This window comes from Bacillus rossius (assembly GCF_032445375.1).
Source record: "Bacillus rossius redtenbacheri isolate Brsri chromosome 9 unlocalized genomic scaffold, Brsri_v3 Brsri_v3_scf9_2, whole genome shotgun sequence".
Taxonomy (NCBI): Eukaryota; Metazoa; Arthropoda; class Insecta; order Phasmatodea; family Bacillidae; genus Bacillus; species Bacillus rossius.
The window spans coordinates 14,293,819-14,314,232 of NW_026962013.1; the positions used below are offsets into that span (position 1 = coordinate 14,293,819).

At 33.6% G+C, this 20,414-nt stretch overlaps 1 protein-coding gene across 1 annotated transcript in view; it reads left to right on the top strand.

Moving 5' to 3' along the window:
* Positions 1-18,100, top strand: part of LOC134543088 (F-box/LRR-repeat protein 8-like) — a 35,320-nt gene extending 17,220 nt beyond the window's left edge. Inside the window, exon 6 of the mRNA XM_063387867.1 lies at positions 3,951-18,100. Within this exon, the coding sequence (XP_063243937.1) occupies positions 3,951-4,075 (125 nt within the window). The 3' untranslated portion in view covers positions 4,076-18,100. The remainder of the gene's footprint in view (positions 1-3,950) is intronic.
* Positions 18,101-20,414: the final 2,314 nt, after the last annotated feature.

Sequence of the window (20,414 nt, forward strand, 5' to 3'; positions counted from 1 at the left end):
TCCTCACGCTAGTCGCGGTGGAGGAAGAGTGTTTGATTAGAGTCGGCTAATCCCGTAATTGGTGAAAGGCGACGCGCGGGCCCACCTGTGTGGACCGCGGCTCGCTATTAAATTAAAACACGTCTACGATTGGATGTAGCCAGTGCCTGTGCACCTGGCGATTAATTAAAAGTCTGTGGTGGCGGGAGTCGGCCCGTACCGTATATCGCACGGCCCCGCGTAATGCGTGGTGTGGGGCGTGTTAAGTTGATGCGGCTGGGTTAGGCCCTACACAGGAAAAGGACCGGGCGCACACGGGGAGTAGTTAAAAAAAAGGTTTCGGTTGTGACTATAATTACCAGATGGAAGTTCGTTGGAGACAAAGAGATGATGGCTCCCCATGGGACGTGCATCCGTCCCGGTCCGCGAGTCGCGCTGTACTGGCGTCTGGCCCTGGCGCGAGGGGAGGGGTGAGCTCCCTGTCGCGCCAGAGTTTCTAAAGTTCCGTTATTCGTAAAAACTTACATTAATAATAAAAAGCAAGTGGCTCTAAATTCATACAATAAAACTTAATGATTAACTTAATATCTATATATGTTTTAGAAATGACATTTAATAAATTTGTATAAAATAAGTTTGAATTATTAGAGTCACACTGGAGACTGTTTGTTGCTTGATAACTACTCCAATGGCGAATGATAAATGCTCATTTGGGCGGTTTGAGTTACGTCACATATTACACTATTGAATTCAGGCTGAAGGCCGCAAGTGTTGCACTCACAGCTGTTTTAGTAGAAAACTACACGTGAGTGACCTGGGCACTCCTATGTCGCACTTGTGTTGCACGGTGTTGTTAATTCAAAGTGGCGGGTTCATTAAAGTTTAGTGAATTTAATGTGTACATGACTCTGTTTGTCTTGCCGATTACGTTAAGGGCGTTGATAATACCTAAGTCCCGCGGCGCTCGTCTGACTCGGGTGGGCCATGGCTAGGGGCGCGTTCCGTTAGCGGGGTCGGATACTGGAGGTTGCAGGTCGGGCTTTAGGGTGGCCTTCGGCCGGATGACGTCAAGCCTTACTTAGGGCGTGGGTACACGGGACCTCGAAATACTTCAGATGAACATGTTTATGTAAACACATTTACAAACATGAAAGTGTACGGTTACACGGCAATTGGTATAAAGTATCTTCTACGACAAAATTGATTGTCTAATGTAGTGATGGCCCGATATCCAAAAACCCGATACCGATTCCGATTCCGATATTTCCAAATTTACCGATCCGATAACCGATACTCCGATATTCTGATAATAGGCCCATCTCATTTCTAACACTGATTCTATAAAATTGTGGTTCTGGAGTATTGTTAGAGAAAATAATGAAAAATGTTAAATATTAATAAACATACTTATATGTGAATGTATATCTTTTTATTAATTGTAAAATATAGTAAATTCACATTAAATGAAAGCTAATAATGAATTTATCATAATGGCCTACAAATAAGCTCTCTAAATTCAAGGTCTTAAAAAATTAAATTGTTTTTCAAGGCCATATAAAGCAATATTCTGGTGTAGGTATTACCTACAGTATGCAAAAAACATATTGTAAATACAAGGAAACAAATTTCAGATTTTTGTGGAGAAATGTTGAGAAATCTTGTAGCTGTCCGGTATTAGTCTCTAGTGTATTTGCTTAGAATGTATGAATTACAAGCCACTGCATGATGCATGTACTGAGTCCAGTGTCTCAACTGTAATCTACGAAAAATACCGTCCGAAAAACGGGAAGCCCACAACTCACATAGTTTCGGTTCCCTGCAAGAATTTCCGAAGATTTCCGAAGTTTATTAACGCCACTTCAGCCGCTAAATCAGAAGTTCAAGCATGTTGTGACTAACCTAACCTAACACTTTTATTTTTTTAATTTCAATTTTTGAGAGAAATCCGAAGATGCACGAACGTGGTAGGGAACCTAAACTATGTGAGTTATAGGCTACCGCCGAAAAACATCAAACTTTTGTACCCTTTGTAAAATTTCATCACGGTAAACGACACGCTAGAAAGGGTCTTCAGGTAGCAAATTTTGTGACCATTGTTCAAGTGTATCACTCCATTTATTGGTGCGAAAACACTTTAAAAATACGTGAAAAGTAATTTCAATACAACTTTGAAACGTACTTCAGAGTTTATATAACCACACATCTTTATTTATGTTGTTGGCTATGCACTCAATATAGCCAACATAATACCTTTGCTGCAACTTGCCCTACGTAAACACGTTTCATATTTTAGCTTTTGTAAAAACTTACGTAACGTTTTTGTATAGAACAGCAGTTGGCGACCATGAAACGACACGGAAAGAAAATGTCTGAAATATCAAGCAGCAACTTTATTCTTCTTCATGTTTACTTACGGCTACACCACTTAATAAATTAAATATTGTAATTATTTTCGTTTATGTTTTAAATTTATGTACACATAGTGAACTTCGAAAATTCATCAAGCGAAAACATTTTGTGAATATCTGAAACGAATAAATATGCACTAATGACTGGGATTTGTGTACACATGGAAGAATTGTACCGTCGGGATGCATTGCAGTATCAGAAAGAAGAAATAGGCTTGAAATCTTGAAATTGTTTCAGTGGAAAATATGCTTGGAATTACTAGGTAATATGGTGACGTGAAGAAAGATAAAATGCCCGCGGAAAATAAGCTTGGAATTACGGTTAAGGTTATGTGAGAAGTATTATTGGCGAGAGCAAACATCGGTTATCAAAATATCGCAAGTATTTACCGATGTCCGATATTGAAAAATGTGCCGATATTACCGATCTCCGATATCGAATATCGAATATCGGGCCATCACTAGTCTAATGTCATCAAATGAATGTGTTATGGATTCTATTTATTTGAGCAAGTGTACCTCTGTTAGAAAATTATCATTAGCATAAATTTTAAAACAATAAAGTGCTTACCTGTATTTTTTTTTTGGTTGCAGTTGATAAAATATTATACGAACTTGTACCAGGAAAACTCTCCATCTTGAGTTTATCGCAAAGGACTGTTTATACTCTCAACACTGGCAAGCCAATCAGAGCCTTATGTAGAAGTCTGAACTACTTTGCCAACCTGTTAAGGTTGAATGAGAAATGGCCTCGAACGAAACATGTTCAGACTGTGTTACCGCACACCAAATTTTAACATATTTACCTGAAATAGTTCAGAGTCCTGTGTAACCACACCCTTGAACATTTATTTACAAGAAGCAGCAGAACCAATTTAGTTTCTGAGCATGATCCTCCCTACCCCTACCCCATCAGATCGCTGCACAAGGTTTTTGTTTTCGTCACTGTTTACAATTTGTCAGCTGTGTTTGGTCATGTGGCGATTTCCGTCTGGCATAATTGTCATAATGCGTAGGGGGTGGTTTTCTCCCAACACCAGATGCTAGTGCTGTTCCTTGACGTGTGCCTTCCTGAGACTTCTCCCCTCCCTCTGTAACCAGTCCTAGGATTGGTGGTAGCAGAATTAGAGCAGGTTCGTGGACCCAGGGCCCAGGATGTGACGCCACGTGGATGCTTCTACTGCAACCTGATGAGAGGTCACGAACAGAGAATGGAGCATTGACGAAATGTAGGGGGGCAGGAAAGTAAATGGGAGTACCCAGAGGAAACCAAACAGCTCAAGTCAACACCCGCCACGTTCCCCACTTGCAAAAAGATTCCAGTTTGACCCTACGGGAATCTAACAGAAGCCTTGATGAGGCGAGTGATTCCACCACATGGAACCCAGGGGTCACAATGACCACCACGACATGTAATGAAGAACAACAGAAAAAATTGCAGGCTGATTTTGATGTGGTTTGAAAAGTAAGTTTTTACTGTGGAAGTGTCTGTGTAAATTGTGGTTGGCATGATAATAAAATATTTAATCAGTAAACTTTCTAAACAAATCTTTTTGCTTACAGATTTTCAAAAAATTCAGGTGCATGCAAAGAAGTGCTGTGAAGATAACAAACTGCTCATAGAGGAACTCAGAAAAGAATACACACATAAACTGTCAGAGAGGAACGTTTATTTCAAGGTGGAATAACCAGAGAGGAAAAAAAAAAATTTCAAAAGTGAAAATGTAAAATCATGTGTGTGTGAATTCCCCCCCCCCCCCCTTTTTTTTTTCCCCTTATTTTTTCCTGATTGCCTTTAAATAAATGTTTTCTTGACAATGATGTACATAATTTTGTTTGTGTTTTAGGTCATACATGTCAAGCTTACAATGGAAACTAGGTTATATATACCTACATAAAAATCTAAATGTTTACCAAATTTGAGAGGAGGAGGGAAATTAAAAGGCTTCAACCATACAAATTAATTAAGATATTTACTAATTTGAAGAAAAAGAAAATGAGGGCTGGCAAAAAACTTAAGATTTCATCAGGAAAAAAATGTGAGCAAGTCTTTCAGAACTTGCTAGAAATGTGTACCATATAACCTCGCTAACAAGAAAATTCAAGTGCGGTGTTCTTATGTTGCAAATATACTTATAATATGAATTTCGAACACAAAATGTAATGTAGAAATATTTAAAATAATGCAGAGAGTGATAAATATACAAAATTTAAGTTTTCAACTACACTTCTTGACGCAAATGATGTAGTTTCCGCACCCACCTCTAGAATTCATTTGGCAAAGCAGCTGCGTCAACTATTGAATCATTTGAATTGCAGAGCGAAAGGTTAAACTATATGATGAAACAGCTCCGATAAAAGCGACACATCAGTGTCGTTTAGGTATACTTCACTAAAGCTTACAATGTGCAAGTATTCACAAAGGCATCATACTGCAAAGATAAACCATTGATGAGTACCAGCAGTCTATAATGTATTGAAACAATACTGAACCCCACCTTTAGACCTGATTTTCGACAAGGAATTTTATTAAAATACTGCCCATATTGTTAAAATTCCTTCAACAGTTAAAACTGTAAAGTTTCCACTTGACTTTGTGAACTATGGTTCGCGCCATCCTTCACAGATGGCAGCACCGTGGTTACAAATTTCCGTTCCATGCGACTTCCGTTCCATTCACAAAATTACTTCTACCAAGTGTCGCGTACTGACCGAGAGCTAAGATGTCACACTTCAAAAATATATTTATTCATGGATTTATTAAAAATGCTAGAAATTGGGACAACGTTGCCATTAAGCATAATGCTGGACCTCAGTAAAAACCAGAAGTACATCTATATTCTTGGTTAAGCTGCATTTAACGCAGTAAAGAAGCAACATACACTATGCATCAACTTTATGATTACCTTGAAGGTATTTCTATGCTTAAACTATTTTTATTGGTTTAAAACTTTGGAATGAAGTTGTGACTATATTTCACATCAGTGTCATTTAAGTATTCTTCACTAATGCCTACAATGTGCCAGTATTCACAAAGGCATCACACTGCAATGATAAACCAGAGATGACGTACATGAGCATTGAGCAGGTACTGAAGTTTAATAAAATTGTCAACTTTATTTCTCGTGGGGAAAACGTTCTACAAAACTGCAAATAATTGGAAAAATGTTTACATATTTATGTGTTTTTATGGTACCTATTTAAAAAAATTCTTATCATTTAAAAAAGACACCATATTTTAATCTACAGTTTCTGCTTAATTAGCTCCAACTAGTATCATACTTTTGTGTTTACTTTAGGTGGAAATAAATTTTATGCGGTGTTTCATTGGTGTACCTATGTTGTTTTCAATATTTTCTGAATGGCAGGAAGGTTGGCTAGGTTTGCTATATAGGGAGGGGTAAAATTGATAACCTTTATTTTCACTATCAATTGTAATTGAGCGAAATTCATATACAACTGGGCTCATTTCGAGTGCATTTCAATCCTGTAATATATGTACTTTTTTAACCAATTAATGTCATAGTGACGCCACTCCCGCTGCCTGTCTAAGTTTTTTAAGTACTTATTAATTTGAAAAGTGATCTCAGGGATATTAACGGGGGTTCGGCCTCGTGGCTGCAGGCAGGAGCGTGTCGTAGTTCGAAACCTACCCGGGCTGTTCAGGCCACCCAGGACGCCTTATAAATAAATGGTAAACTGATTGACACGACACTGCACCATTACACACACTGGTCCAAGTACTGGCCGCATCTGCTGTCTGACCATCGCGGCACGCGAGTGTTTATACGTAGATGATGCGCGCGACATGGGTGTAGCCAGGGGGGGGGTTTTAGGGGTTGAAACCCCCCCCCCTTAGCCCCAAATCTTTAATTAATTTCTTATTCATCACTCAACAAATTTCATATTAAAATTAATAAAAATTTTACCATTACAATATTTAAATTTAAGAACCGAAAACTGCTAAAATAGCACTATTTTACACCTTAAAATCCAAATTTTCCCGGGGGAGGACCCCCGGACCCCCCCGCTTTAATACGGGGGGGTACATGCTTCTTCACACCCCCCATACACAAATCCTGGCTACGCCACTGGCGCGCGACCAGGATAGGTTGCAAAGTGGTATGTGCAGACTTATACTGTGGCCGTTATCAACGTGAAAGATACAGCAGATAGTCGCGGAGTTGCAATGCTGCAACAGCTTATGCAGAGATTGACATTATGTAAAACAGCACGTACGAATGAATGTTCTAAAGTTAGTTGCAATCTAACCTGTTGCAAAACATCAAAGTCCCGAAAAGTATGTAGGTCCGGTTAGATAAAACATACACGTTACAGTCACTAATTAAACAGTTATGACGTGGTTAGATTACATGTAGAAGTTACACATTTAAATTAGATGAAAGTTAGATACGTAGATTAACGAGTTGGAACTCGACACACGAGGCTAGCTAGGAGCCTTTGACGAGAATGATTACTTGGCTTCGAAGCCTGAAAACTGCGTAAGACTCATTTACGCTGTCCTTAAACTCTGGACATGAAAATTACGTAATAAATGCAAAACTCCCTGTTGGGATAAAATAATTAGGTAACGAGTCGCACGAAAAGATGTGCGACTGAGTGGGGTCGGCGCAGAGCTGATTAAAGGATTTGAAGAACTTACACTATTGCTGAGACTTGGATGAGGCGCGAAATCTGAAGGCTATGCGCGCAGCGACCGACCCCTGTGAGTCCCCGACGGCAACTGGTGCGAGATCGCCCTGCGACCTCGCGCCGAGACACGTGAAGCGCGGGAAAACAGCTCCGACCAGTTTTGGACTTAAAAGACATATTTCACAATATATTATTATTATTGGACAATTTGACATAATTTCCCTTGAATTAATTATCTTTTGATTGTTATTAATTTGGTTGTTTTTGATTTAAAAGAATAATTTACTGATTTAGTTTAGCGCATTGCCACACCCGGCCAGGCGCTGTGATCGACTCGGCGTTCGTCGCGGTGCACTTACACTCACTCGGCGGACATCACGCTCGGGCGTGTTCGATGCACTTAAGAGTAAGTGTTGTTGTGACATAACGGCCTGTGCGAACCAGAGGGAGCACCGGCGGTTGGTGTCAATAGTTTATATAAGCCTAATACACTGGTTCTGACCCAATCAAAACATCACACAAATTTTTTTGTGCAATAGGCTATTTATAGTGAAAAACCGAATTCCATTATATGTAACCTATGTAATAATACTAATGGACACAAAAAGTACTAAATTTTTATATTTATCATGTACAGTAGGTAAAATGTTAAGTAAAGAAAAATTGCAAATATAACTTCGTTAATAATTACGAAAATGACATTACTAATCACAGAAACAAATGTAATATTCTTAGACTTTAAATAGTAGTTATATTATAAGCATATCACGTCACGAACACACGAATTTTAAAGTTTATGTCACTCGTGTTGCAATTTTTAAATGCACTAAAATGAACATATTTTTTAACCCATAGCATATTAATATATAAATGTTTTTGTTTCCTTTAGAAATAAATTAATTTTCAATAAATTAACCTACGAATATGTGATACACCTCCCCAAAGTATCACGTTGCGTTTTTTTTTTTTTTTTTTTTTTTTTTTACGTATCAGTAGTGTGTCAGTGCAGCTGGACAGCCTAAGTTTCACCCCCATAGATCGACATGCCCTTCGGGCTGGTTCGTACATGTTCGGGTTTGTTTTTTATTTTTTTTTATCTGTACGTTCAAAACAAACATTGCATTATTGATCAAAAAATTGTTGACTAATGTTATTTTATATTTTTTTAAGAGTAAAACAAATTTACACAAATATTTCCTTGTTACTAATTATGAGATTTTCAGGTAAGTTATTGAGCTATTTCTGTTTGATTTGTTAGGAAATTAGTTTTGTCCGTTTACAAGTTAACATTGCTTGTGTTATTCTTGGCAAGTAATCATTTCTTATATAAATTTTTGTACACTATAGGCTTATCTTTTTAAATTTTAGGTAGCGTGTGGAGATTTCATCTTATGTTCATGAGCGCACAACGTATAAAATCATAAGAAATGTTTTCTGTTGGTATGTAGCAGTTAACCGCATTTAAGTAAAAATATTTTAAAATAATTTTTACCAGAGCTGAATTACATTCAGGTGAGTGCACTTAATATAATTTGGGGTATTGCAGGAAAAATTATAAATTCCTAAAGTGTTTTTTCTTCCTGACATGTTTCAAATTATTATTCTCTATGAGGGTTGTTTGATACTGCAAGTAGTTTATCATGTTTAACATGTGGATAGGTTAGGATTATTTATTACAAATCTGTAATATTGAGATACTGCCCTTGGGTTAGCAGGATTAAAAATACAGTGAAATTTGTTAGGTTAGTAACATTATACGTACAGTGATTCTAAGTACAGTGGAATTTACATTTGGTTAGCTTCGGATAGCGCCAATTAAAAATTCTGTAAAATCAATTGAACGGTTGGATGTTACTAACTTAATCTAACCAACCAATATACATTTTACAGTGATTTTTTAATTTATCATCTCACGTTGCTGCTTTTTGTATGCAAAATAAACTTTGGACACTTTTTTTTTAAACTTTAAATATGTACCTGTATTTACTCTGAAAAAAGTTTTTCTAAATTCAGACTGGGTTTTGAGAAATCACTGTTTATAGGTTACATTACATTACCTGTGCAGTAAAGGGCCTGTCACCATGTTGTTCTTTAATTGAGTTGCAGATCCTGTTTTTTATTTATACACAAATTGTATATTTTTTATTTGGATATTGCAATGCAGAAACGTAAATTAACACATTAAAAAAGTTATGTGACTCCTTATTGTGCATTCCAAACCCAAAGCATCAGTCCTTGAGAGCGATATTTTTTAGCAGTTTATAGGTGCAAAATTCTGATTTTTTACGTGAGACAACACATAACCTGACATATAAAATAAATTTTCATTTTGTAACAAATGATTCCTTTTATATGTCAGGTTACGTGCTATTGCAGGTAACTAATCTGCGCTTTGCGCCTCCATACTGCTATAAAAAATCCCTGTCAAGGGTTGGCGTTTTGGTTTGGATACACATTAGAGACTCGTAACTTTTTTAAAACTATTATTTATGTTTCATTAGGTTATAATATTCAAATAAAAAATATATACATTCTTATATATATGGAAAACCACAGGATCTGCAATGCAATTAGAGGGAAAAATGGTGACAGCTGCTTCACTGCATAAGCTATCTAGTGTGACCTGCAAAATGTGATTTCTTGAAAACCAGTAGGAATTAAGAAAAACTGTTTACAGTTTTAATAGAGGAAGGTTTTTAGTGTCTGAAAAGGTATTTTCAAAATTTTATAATTTAATTTATGGATAAGCAGCAACAAAAGAAAATTACCTTTTTTTAAATTTAGCTAACCAACCATTCACATGATTTTACAAATTTTTTATTGTTTATACTTACCTGCTTTAACATTAAACTACTGTTAAACAAATTATTTCAATTTTTTAAAAATATCTTTGGGAATTAGCGCAGTATAATCGAAGACGTTTACTGTATTGATGATTGATTTACTTTATTGATGCACAACAAAGTTGTATAATTGTTGGATTGGTTAAGCAAATTTTAAGCATCAAGGGTACTGATCAATGGTTTTTAACATTATATTTTCTTAATGAGTCCATTGGTAAAACGTTAAAACACTGGAATGGCTAAATTTCCATCGACTGCTTATGTTTTTTTCCGCATGCTCACTTGAAAACAATTACAGGGTTATACTGTAGTTCACAGTTGCAATACTTGGTTAGGTTAGTTACATAAGTGCTGTTAAATCATGAAAATGGTTAGGGAAAGGTAACTTCTTCATAACTACTGTAAAATGGTGTAAGCAATTATTCTTTAGGTAAGTTTTACCTAGACTTTAAAAATAATTTATTTGGCGAAGTACATAGTACTAAGAATTACTATTTATCAAATTTGGTTTGTGTGGAAAAGTTGTTACTCTAGGAAATTTCTGAATCCATCTTTGTAGGAATATAAACTAATATTATTAGAAACAAAAAAAAACAATGTGTGGTATATTTTAATTTTCTAACACCCTCTGAACTCTGCAGTTATGCGATTACCGATAATAATTGTAAATCATTGCAATATACATCCGACACATTTTGTAGTGATTTCACAACTGTACTATGAAGTAATGCCATCGACTGCTGCAAAATAACATGCTGACATCTATTCTCGTGTAGGCATTTTGTTGATACGACTAAAATATGACCATATAGGATGGATATATATATATATATATATATATATATATATATATATATAGAATCTTACAAATTTTGATAACCTACCTACTAATACTCTCCCCAAAGACTTTGGTTAGATGCTTAATAATAATAATAATAATAATAATAATAATAATAATAAAAACCTGCTTATGTGACATGCATTACGTGAAATTAATTCAACTTGTAAACATTTTGCTTGAGTCAAAGCCTAGATTTGCTTAAGCTAATAACAAGCAAATACTTCACTCGAGGCCCTGAGAAACATACTTCTGAAATTGTGTAGTTACTTGGATTGTTAAATACCTAGTTTTTCTGCAATAATGGGCACAAGAGCAATAGAATTATGTTTTTCATATAATTTTTTTCACATAAATGAGTTTTTGTCAAAAAGTATTTGGAAAAAAATATCTGTTTGAAAGGACAAAGAAAAATGTTAATTGTAGTACATAAATGAGAATTTACCAAAATATTGAAAGTATCAAATTTCTAACTAAAATGGTTTTGAAATTAATTTATCATTCTCGTATGCATAACTTTTTTCTTTGATACATTTATTTATCAGTTTCATTTCTCTTTAGTACAATATCTATCATTTAACTTTGATTTCTTTTTTGTTTCAGGCTTGTGGAGAACAGCTTTTTTTTATCTACTGTTTGGCTGGCCAATGTAAATAAACAATGATTTCATGAATGCAGCGAGAGAGTTTATTTGATGTGTTTTAAAATCACTGATAATATTTATTGATGTATTTTAAAATCACTGATAATATTTATTGATGTATTTTAAAATTACTGATAATATTTGTTTTGTGGCTGTAAGATGGTAACCATGGTGACTTGTGAATTTTTATGAAGATTAATAAAAAGCAGTAAAAATTATTAATGGTTGTCAGAAGGAATTTTTTTTTCAATAATCAATCAATCATCTACACTCTACAGTAACAATTTTCCTTAACTCAAATAATATTTCAATACATATCTTATAAAGTATTCATATATGTACAATATAGACCAATTTTGAGCTAGTCTGATATCAGTATATTAGTTATTATGAACATATACTATCAGAACTACCATTTGCATATAGTGCACATACATACATAACACTAGCCAACAACCATTAAAAAAAACACTATACACTTACATAAAAAAAAACAAATCATAGACAAGTACAGATTATTCACTATTATATTCTAGAGCCAATTCCAATAAGTGTATTATCAATAAAAGAAAATAATTTTTTTTAAATAATATTTCGATATGAAGGAAAATCTGTATTCTGAAGTTCTTGTATATGTTTGGTATCAATCAATGTAAATTAATCAATCTTTGATAAAAAAAAATCCCAAAAATGATTAGTAAAAAAAAAATTATTGCCTACCAGCTCTGGGTTTTGCATGAAGGTTCAACTTCTCTGACTTCTGAGATTACAGACAAGATTTTAATTAATAATACTATTGGCTTCATTACTAGATTATCTTTCAACCTATAATTTATTATTTGAATCAGTTCATTGAACTGAAATATTTGCAGCAATTTCTTTAAATGTTTATGAACTTGGATTATTTAAAATACAAATGTAGGTAGGCTTACTAGACCTTTAATGCCATAAGATTGTAATCACATAGGCCTAATTTCACATTTACAACTTAAGTCTTGGAGCTGATTTACATTAATATTTGTGCTAGACTTTTAAATTCTTATAATTTTATTTTCTGCAATGTTCCAAAGAGCATTGCTCTATTTTGGAATAAAACAATTTAATCTGACAGTTTGTTACAACACTATTCTTCATAAAACAATGCACATTAGCCTGTATAATATGAATTAGATCTAACATAAGAACTACAAACTGCACATTTGCACTTAAAATATTCATCAAACCGTTAGGGAAAGAGATTAAACATAACATTTAACTCTTAAATTGCCATACTTCATTTTAGTTATCACACTTATGCTTGTATGTGAACGGGATCAGAAATTAGCACTGCAAATGCACTTTTAACACTAATAATTAATTAAATCAAACACAAATGATATCAGTAATATCATACTTCATTTTTGGTGTTACAGTAAGCTTCCATAAATGTTTCTTTTTCTCAGAACATACATCAGAAAACTTTTCTTGAATTTAAACATTACAATAAATTTTTAAATACCTAATGATTTGTTACATAGCAAACCTTCAAAATATGATATACTTCCAATTTTTGGATAAACAGCATTGAAGTTTTGCATTGTTTGCCATGGAAAACTATGGAAATAAATAAACAAATAAATAATTAAAAACTTAAAGACACAACTGAATCAGCTGTAGTTGAACATACAGAACCAGCGAGGAGAATAAAAATATAATATGTTAATATGTTCACTAAAGGTATGCAATGGATGGAGGATGCCCTACATTAATAATAATTAGTAACAGAGAACAAAGCAAATTTGTAGAGAAGAGACTTTTAACAGTAGTAGAATAATAAAATTCCGAAAAGGGCTGTTTCAAAAATTGCAAACATTCCTACACATAAGAAGCCCTTAATCTCAAAGACTTCATTCAGTATACTGGTCATTACCTGCTGCTTAAGATCTGTAAAGGTAAGGTAATTAAATTAATGGTGGAAAAGGTAATAAGCATTAGGTTTGTGGTCTTATAAATGTGGTCATTAGAGGCAAACATTAGGTCTCTGTTTTTAAGTGCTCACTTTTCTGTCACCAAAGTGATCTGGGTTTGATTCTCAGCAGGGTCATTAATGGATCTTTTGATAGTGGGGAACATAGCAAACATTGCAGTGGTTAGTTGGTTTTCTCAGAGTTCTTACGTTACTTCACCCATCCATTCTGTCATATCATTAGCATTTTATAGCCATTCATTTTTTTGTAATGATCTAGAGGTCACCAAGCTGAAAGCTCAATTAATTTCCTTCATTGACAGATATAAGGGTTGAGGATTTGAAGCAAGCAAGATAAACATTTTAATGTTGCTTGCTTCGTCTTCTATAGAAAATTTAAATCTAATATTTTGAATTGCTCCTGTGCTGCACTACTTCTAACAGAACGAGTAACCTGCACTTTTTAAGGCATCAAAGAAATTGTTATAACCGATTTCACTGTCTACATATCCCGGAATAGTGTTATCTTTATCACTTTTGGTACAATTTTGCAATTTATCTCTTGCTAGATCAAAAAACGATATCATTGTTCACGTTCAAAAGCTGTAGCTATAGCCCGCGCTTTTCTACTACCGAAGTTACCCGATCGAGCGACGTACTTCGGAACTGTTCGTGCATGTCGATCTATGGGGGTGAAACTTAGGCTGTCCCAGTGCAGCTAAGGGAATGACTCCAAGGTCGATAGGTCGATAGCCGCCCGCACGGATATCGAGGAGAGTATATTAAAGGTGGGTTTACGATTGAAAATTAAGAATTAAGAATTAAGACTTAGTCGTGTACTTACCATATGACTCTATGTAAACTAGTGAAATGGTTTATGATTGTCGTGTGTGAATTTTGACGGGTCGTGTGCGAACCATATGATTACTTAAGACTTAACAGAAATGGTTATATTTTATATTTTTCGTTAATACTTAAAGCTGGGTTTACGATTGATTTCCTTAAGAATTATAAATAACTTAACATCGAGCACACGATTAAGTCAAAACTATATTTTCCAGTTTATGATTGACATAGAAGTCGTTAATTCTAACCAATCACAGCACAAAACACATGGTTGGCCATTGTTCGAAACGGAGAAGCAGGTTTGAAATAGGTTATTGACAAATGGGATATCTATTTTTCGAAATGGATGATGATTACAAATGACAAATATACGAATTCTAACCCAAAATACTGCCTCGCTCGGTCCAATAATAAGACATCAACTTCCGGTTGAAAGGTTCCGGTTTGTTGTGATTGGTCGCTTCCCTTAAGTCTTAACGAAATATATAAAATATAACCATTTCTGTTAAGTCTTAAGTCATCATATGGTTCGCATACGACCCGTCAACCAATCATAAACCATTCCACTAGTTTACATAGAGTCATGTGGTAAGTACACGACTAAGTCTTAAGTCTTAATTCTTAATTTTCAATCGTAAACCCACCTTTTTAGTCTTAAGTCTTAATTCTTAATTTTCAATCGTAAACCCACCTTAACCATAGTTACAGTAGGCTATATCTGATGGTATTTCATAGAAAACTTTAAACTATTAATTAAACTAAAAATACAAGTGCAGAATTGAAACACATAACTAAGGTTAATTCTACTACAGGTTAGGAAGAAAACGGGTTTTCTTATGGGCGAGTTTGGCACAGGGAAAAATTCTGCCGCTAGGTGCGCTGGCGTAGCGAAAGGGTAACACTTTACACACTGCCATTGAGGGTGAACGTGAGAAAACCGCATTGAAGTAAAATAAAATAGTCGGTATGGTATTTAGTTATGTGCTTTTTGTTTGCAAGAATTATATTGAACAAGTCTTCCGTTAAGAACGTGTAAATTTCACAACTTTGTGCCTTTTGGGCACGTAAATAAAAGCTATACTGCGTTTATGTTTCGCCGCGAGCAATCTGCATATGAAGGTAAGCAAATATTTGAGGTAAGTTATGTCTGGATGAAAAAAGATGTGCTTGTTTGTGTTTTTATCGGTTTGATATCACAGTAACTATACTATTTAGTTTGTGAATGTTGTTGATTCTCGGATTAATGGAAATTAGGCGAATAATAACTAAAGTGAAGTTGAGGTCATGACCTCACTTTACCTTACTTCACTTTACCTGCAGGTAAGCTTTGTACTTCAATTACAGATTTACTTGTTAATATAGCAAGCATAACATAAACAACCTTTCGCTTGGTTATTATTCGACTGATTTCTCGGGATATGCGACAGTCTTTCCAAGCTTAACGTAAATTTTATTCATGCCACTAATACAATTTACATACCATATTCCATTATCAGTTACAGCAAGTCCGAATTTAAAATTTACGGACACAAAACATTGGTGATTTACTAAGATATTTAAGAGAAAAATAATTGTTTTTTCAACTTTTCATCGCTTCACTGTGAAATTTGGTTTTCAAAACTATGAGTGTAGTGAGCTTGTATGGTGCACCCATCTACTTGCAGCATTTGTGCTTGTTTAGAAATTTGAAATAGGGATAAAATGTGGTAGGTAAATGGTTGTTCCTTTTGTGCTTAATCTTCAAGCACTATGTGAAGCAAAAATTAAATAATTAGATCAATGCTATTGGATGTGTAGTTTAAAGGGGCGGTTCTTAACTAAACGATTTTACTATTTTTTTTTGTAGTTAGCCTAACTCACTGACTATTTTAATATCTCAATCGTTGTAATGTAACTAACCTAACCAACTGTCCACACCCACTATTTAAGTATTTTAAACGCAGCTTACTAAATATAACCTAACCAACCATTTTCACAGTATCAAAATTATTGACATATTTTTTAAAAATTATGTTATTGTAGTATACTGTTTTAACATGTAGAAACGTTAGGTTAGCTACATTAAAATTACTGTGAAATGGAGTGAATGATTGGTTAGGTTAGTTTTATGTGTATGTTGCAGAACTATTAGTTATTAAAATGGAAACGGGACAAACAAAATAATTCAAATTTTCAACCACATGGTTGCCTTCATAAGAGTGGAGAATACACCATGTAGATATGTGTAAAGGTTTTAAGTTGGATTTTTTATATTTAATTTACTTATTTATTATGCTGTAAGTGATGGCCTCAATTTAATTATTTGTTTATTAAATTGAAATCTCATTGCAAAGTACCACACTTAATTAAAACATATATTCTATATCCATGTAATATGTTTTAAAATTGTGAACTTTTATAATGAAGTACCAAAGCTGTATTTTTTATGTTTCAATGGAATTTCACTGAAGTCAAAACATATGTTTTAGAGAAGTAATATAAGCAATTGTAACTATCACGTTTTAAAATTACTAGCTGATTGTTTTTAAATATATCAAATTGTGCTGGAAAAATCAGTGAAATAATATGTGTATTTGTATTACTAAGCCTGCACTAGAATTAATTTGTCCCTTGGCATGTAGTGTCTCTTGCTCCTGCCCTCTCTGTCGTCACCAGGTGCTCAGAGGCAGGGAATGCTACAATTGATATGTCCATAAATTTGTCCCTATTTTTCATTTTCAACACTGATTACTTTCCTGCATTTCATAACATTTTTTTCTGAGGTCTAAAATATAGTTATTGAAAATTTTATAAGGCAAAAAAATTAAATTCCAATTGCAATATTGAACTTTTCCTATAGACATCACATAAGGATTAGTTAATTAGCTATTATTTGCTTTAAAAAATCAGCAATGAATGTTTTTTTTAAATAATACATACCTCCAATATGTTTTGGTTGACCTTTGATGTGAGAAGGTAACGAAAGCCAATAGAATTAAGTGTATGTGACAACTCAATGATTGATGTTATCATTACTCTTATTCCACAGGCTGTTGATGGTGAAAGAAACAATTCTGGCTGATATTTGGTGGATAATTCCCATGTGTCAATATACTCCAAGAAACCAAGAAGTGTCTACATAAGAAATAATCATTAAGTATTTTTCATGTTCCAATACAGGAAAATCTTTATTTTTAAGTGCAGATTATGAATAGAAGCAAATATTTCTTTTAATGTTAAATTATTACTGTATTGTTTTTATATCAGTTATTATAAAAATTAACTAAACAAATAATTCTGAGTAGCCTATTTGTTATGTACAGACATAATATTGAAATATTTCAAAATTTAGAGTTTTACCTTTTCATCATCTGATCCAACAGTCAGGCCTTTCCATGGTTTGTTGTTGTCTAGTATGGAATAAACTTGTGCAACTTTTTCTATGTAATTTACGGTGCCAGAAATATTTTCTATACCAGGCTTGTTACTGTAAAACTTCAAAGCTGCAGCTGTTTTCATTGTGAAAAGCTACAAGCATGAAAATTTCATTATAATTTTTACAGCAATAAGAAATTATTTTTTTTTAAGGTGAGTTTCATGTAAGTTTCTAACCAGTTTTAATCATGTAATTACCCTCAATGTATTGTGTTTGTGTGATAAGTAAATTAAATTATTAAGCTAGGTTGTTTGTATAAAAAAATGTTAAATATAAAACTATACTGGTGACATACAATTTATTAATTTTTTTAGTTCTTAAATATAATGTTTTCATCAGTGATTATTGGATTATTTCAGTTAATGCATATGCCCAATACAAATAACTTAATAATTTAACGTCTGGTGTAGCCTAGTAAGTTGAATTTTAATTTGTAGTAGTATCAAAATAATTAAAGTAAAACTTTTGTTGTCTCCCCATGTTACAAATATAAATAATTAATGGTAAAAAATAAACTGTCTATAAAATTATTTTTGTGTACTTATTTAATAAAACAAGTATATATATTTAATTTACAAAATAATTTTTATGTGCTGTGTGCACAGGATGTGAATAAATTGGCAGAGTCCATATTTCCCATATCATTCCCAAAAATGCTCTTGGAAGCAAAAGAAAATTGTGTTCATAAATTCATTAGTGCCACTGGTAGTTATTCGGTAAAGAAAACAATGACAAGTACCATTATCGCTTAAATTTTGATGTGTGTAACTTTTATTATGAATAACTGCATTATGGAAATTACATAATTTGTACAGCAATTTGTAGTTACCTGCTTCATGAGAGTAACACTCATTTTCTGGAAATTTTTTGGCTGCACATGTTTATATTTTTAATTTGGGGCCGTTCTTTGTAAACCATTGTGTGATAAAATAGGATTTTCTAAGCCCAGTGTAAAGGAATTTTTCAGATTGAAATTAAAATTCCCTTAAAGCTTTACTTAACAGTGATTAAATTAACTCACATAGGTTTTGTTTTATTGAAAAGCAAATACTTTGAAAATTATTATTCCTATTGTAATACATTCAAAATATTTAAAAGAATTTCATCTGTAATGTGTTATATTTCATCTTTTTTTTTTTTTTAATTTTTTTCTTCTGAATTGTGCTGGTGCCCAAGTTTTAATAAACATTGCAAATTATACTGCAATAAGGTAATTTTAAACAGACAATTATAGTCAAGTCTTTAAGTGAACATAGATTAACTGAATTTCATGTTACGATTCTCAATTCTATACCTTTAATAATAAAACTTAAATGTATTTCTTTTAATTTTATGTTTTATTTAAAAGATATGAAATAAAATATCATGTGATGCCTGCCCTGCAAATAGAGCACTTTTCTGCCATAATTGTTTTACAGCAGATCCAATGTTCCTGAAGAGCCAAAAAATTGCGGATAAAAAAAAAGGCAAGTTAATTTCCCCTGCCATGAAGAAAAAAAAATATTTTGTAGGACTTAATGCAAAAAAACTATCATAATGCACACACAAAATTCACAGCTATGCTATGCTGTAGAATAAAATCAAGTAATTATCTTAAAAACCACTTTACTACTGTATGGTAAAAATTTTTCATTAAAAGTAAAAATGCCATCAGCAACTGTAAATTGTTTTAAGTGCGATTTTGGTTACTTTGAAATTTTAAATTTAAATGGTCGTAACTGCAGCAAGTATTGTATTTGATTCAAAAATGAACTTACACTCATCTCTAGTTTTCTTCTGTATGGCTTGCGCTGTGTCAAGTATGAAGGAAAGTTTGGATAAATAGTTGGCACTGCAGATTTTGTTAAAGTTACTTTACCTCTTGGTATCTTGATGGTTTCACCTTGAACTTCGTGAACATAATTTCTTAATATCATTTGTTCCTGAAATGTGTATACATAGTTGCTAATTACTTGACAGATTACCGCTGTAATAACAGCTGTGTTCAACATGTATGCCACATGCCACTTCATGTCCTGTAACAATTTGTGCTCTTTAAAAACTGTGCATAGTTGAATTTGAGCACATTATTGTTCGAGCTAAGTGGTTGTTAATGGATTTTCTCATTTTCAACCCAATCCACAATAATAAGCCCTCATTTGTTGTATTCAAATATAAGTATAAAAATAAAAATGTTGAGTAACATTACAGTCAACCCTAACAAGAATTAAATAGTTATCTCATTTTGTATTGTAAGTTTGGAACACTTAAATCACTTCATTCATTCACACACACACACACACATATGTTTTTTTTAAAATCAATTGTGCTTTTTGTTCATCAATATTTTTTGCATGAATTTATTTAAACCAATATAATATTTAAAATCAAAATGCAATTAAGGTAATAAAGGGATTTTGAATGAGCTTCAAATAGTCATTGACTTCAAATGAATTTAAATATTAAATAATGTACCTACAGCACGCATTGATATATTTTTCAGTTGGTTGGAGCGAACTCAGGGCAGTTGGAAAGTAAATTATTATCTTTATACACTTGTGGTTGGGCTTACACCCGTTGGTAAGGAGCTCCCCTCTAGCTCTACCAATTTCTGAAGTCCGTCCCTCCTCTCCCATTCAGTACCCTTCCCTCAAGCCCATTCCACTCTCGCCCTGTCCTCACCAGAAACACCTGTTTTCCTGGTTCAGTTCGTCTCCACTCCCTCTGGATCTTGCACTGGTGATCCCTCCTCCCTCTGTACACCCCTCGGGACAGCCTATCTCCCGGATTTCCCCAGCCCCTCTACCCTTCAATTACTTTATATAACCTAACTCGTTAAATATATTTTTCCTACTTTATATTAAA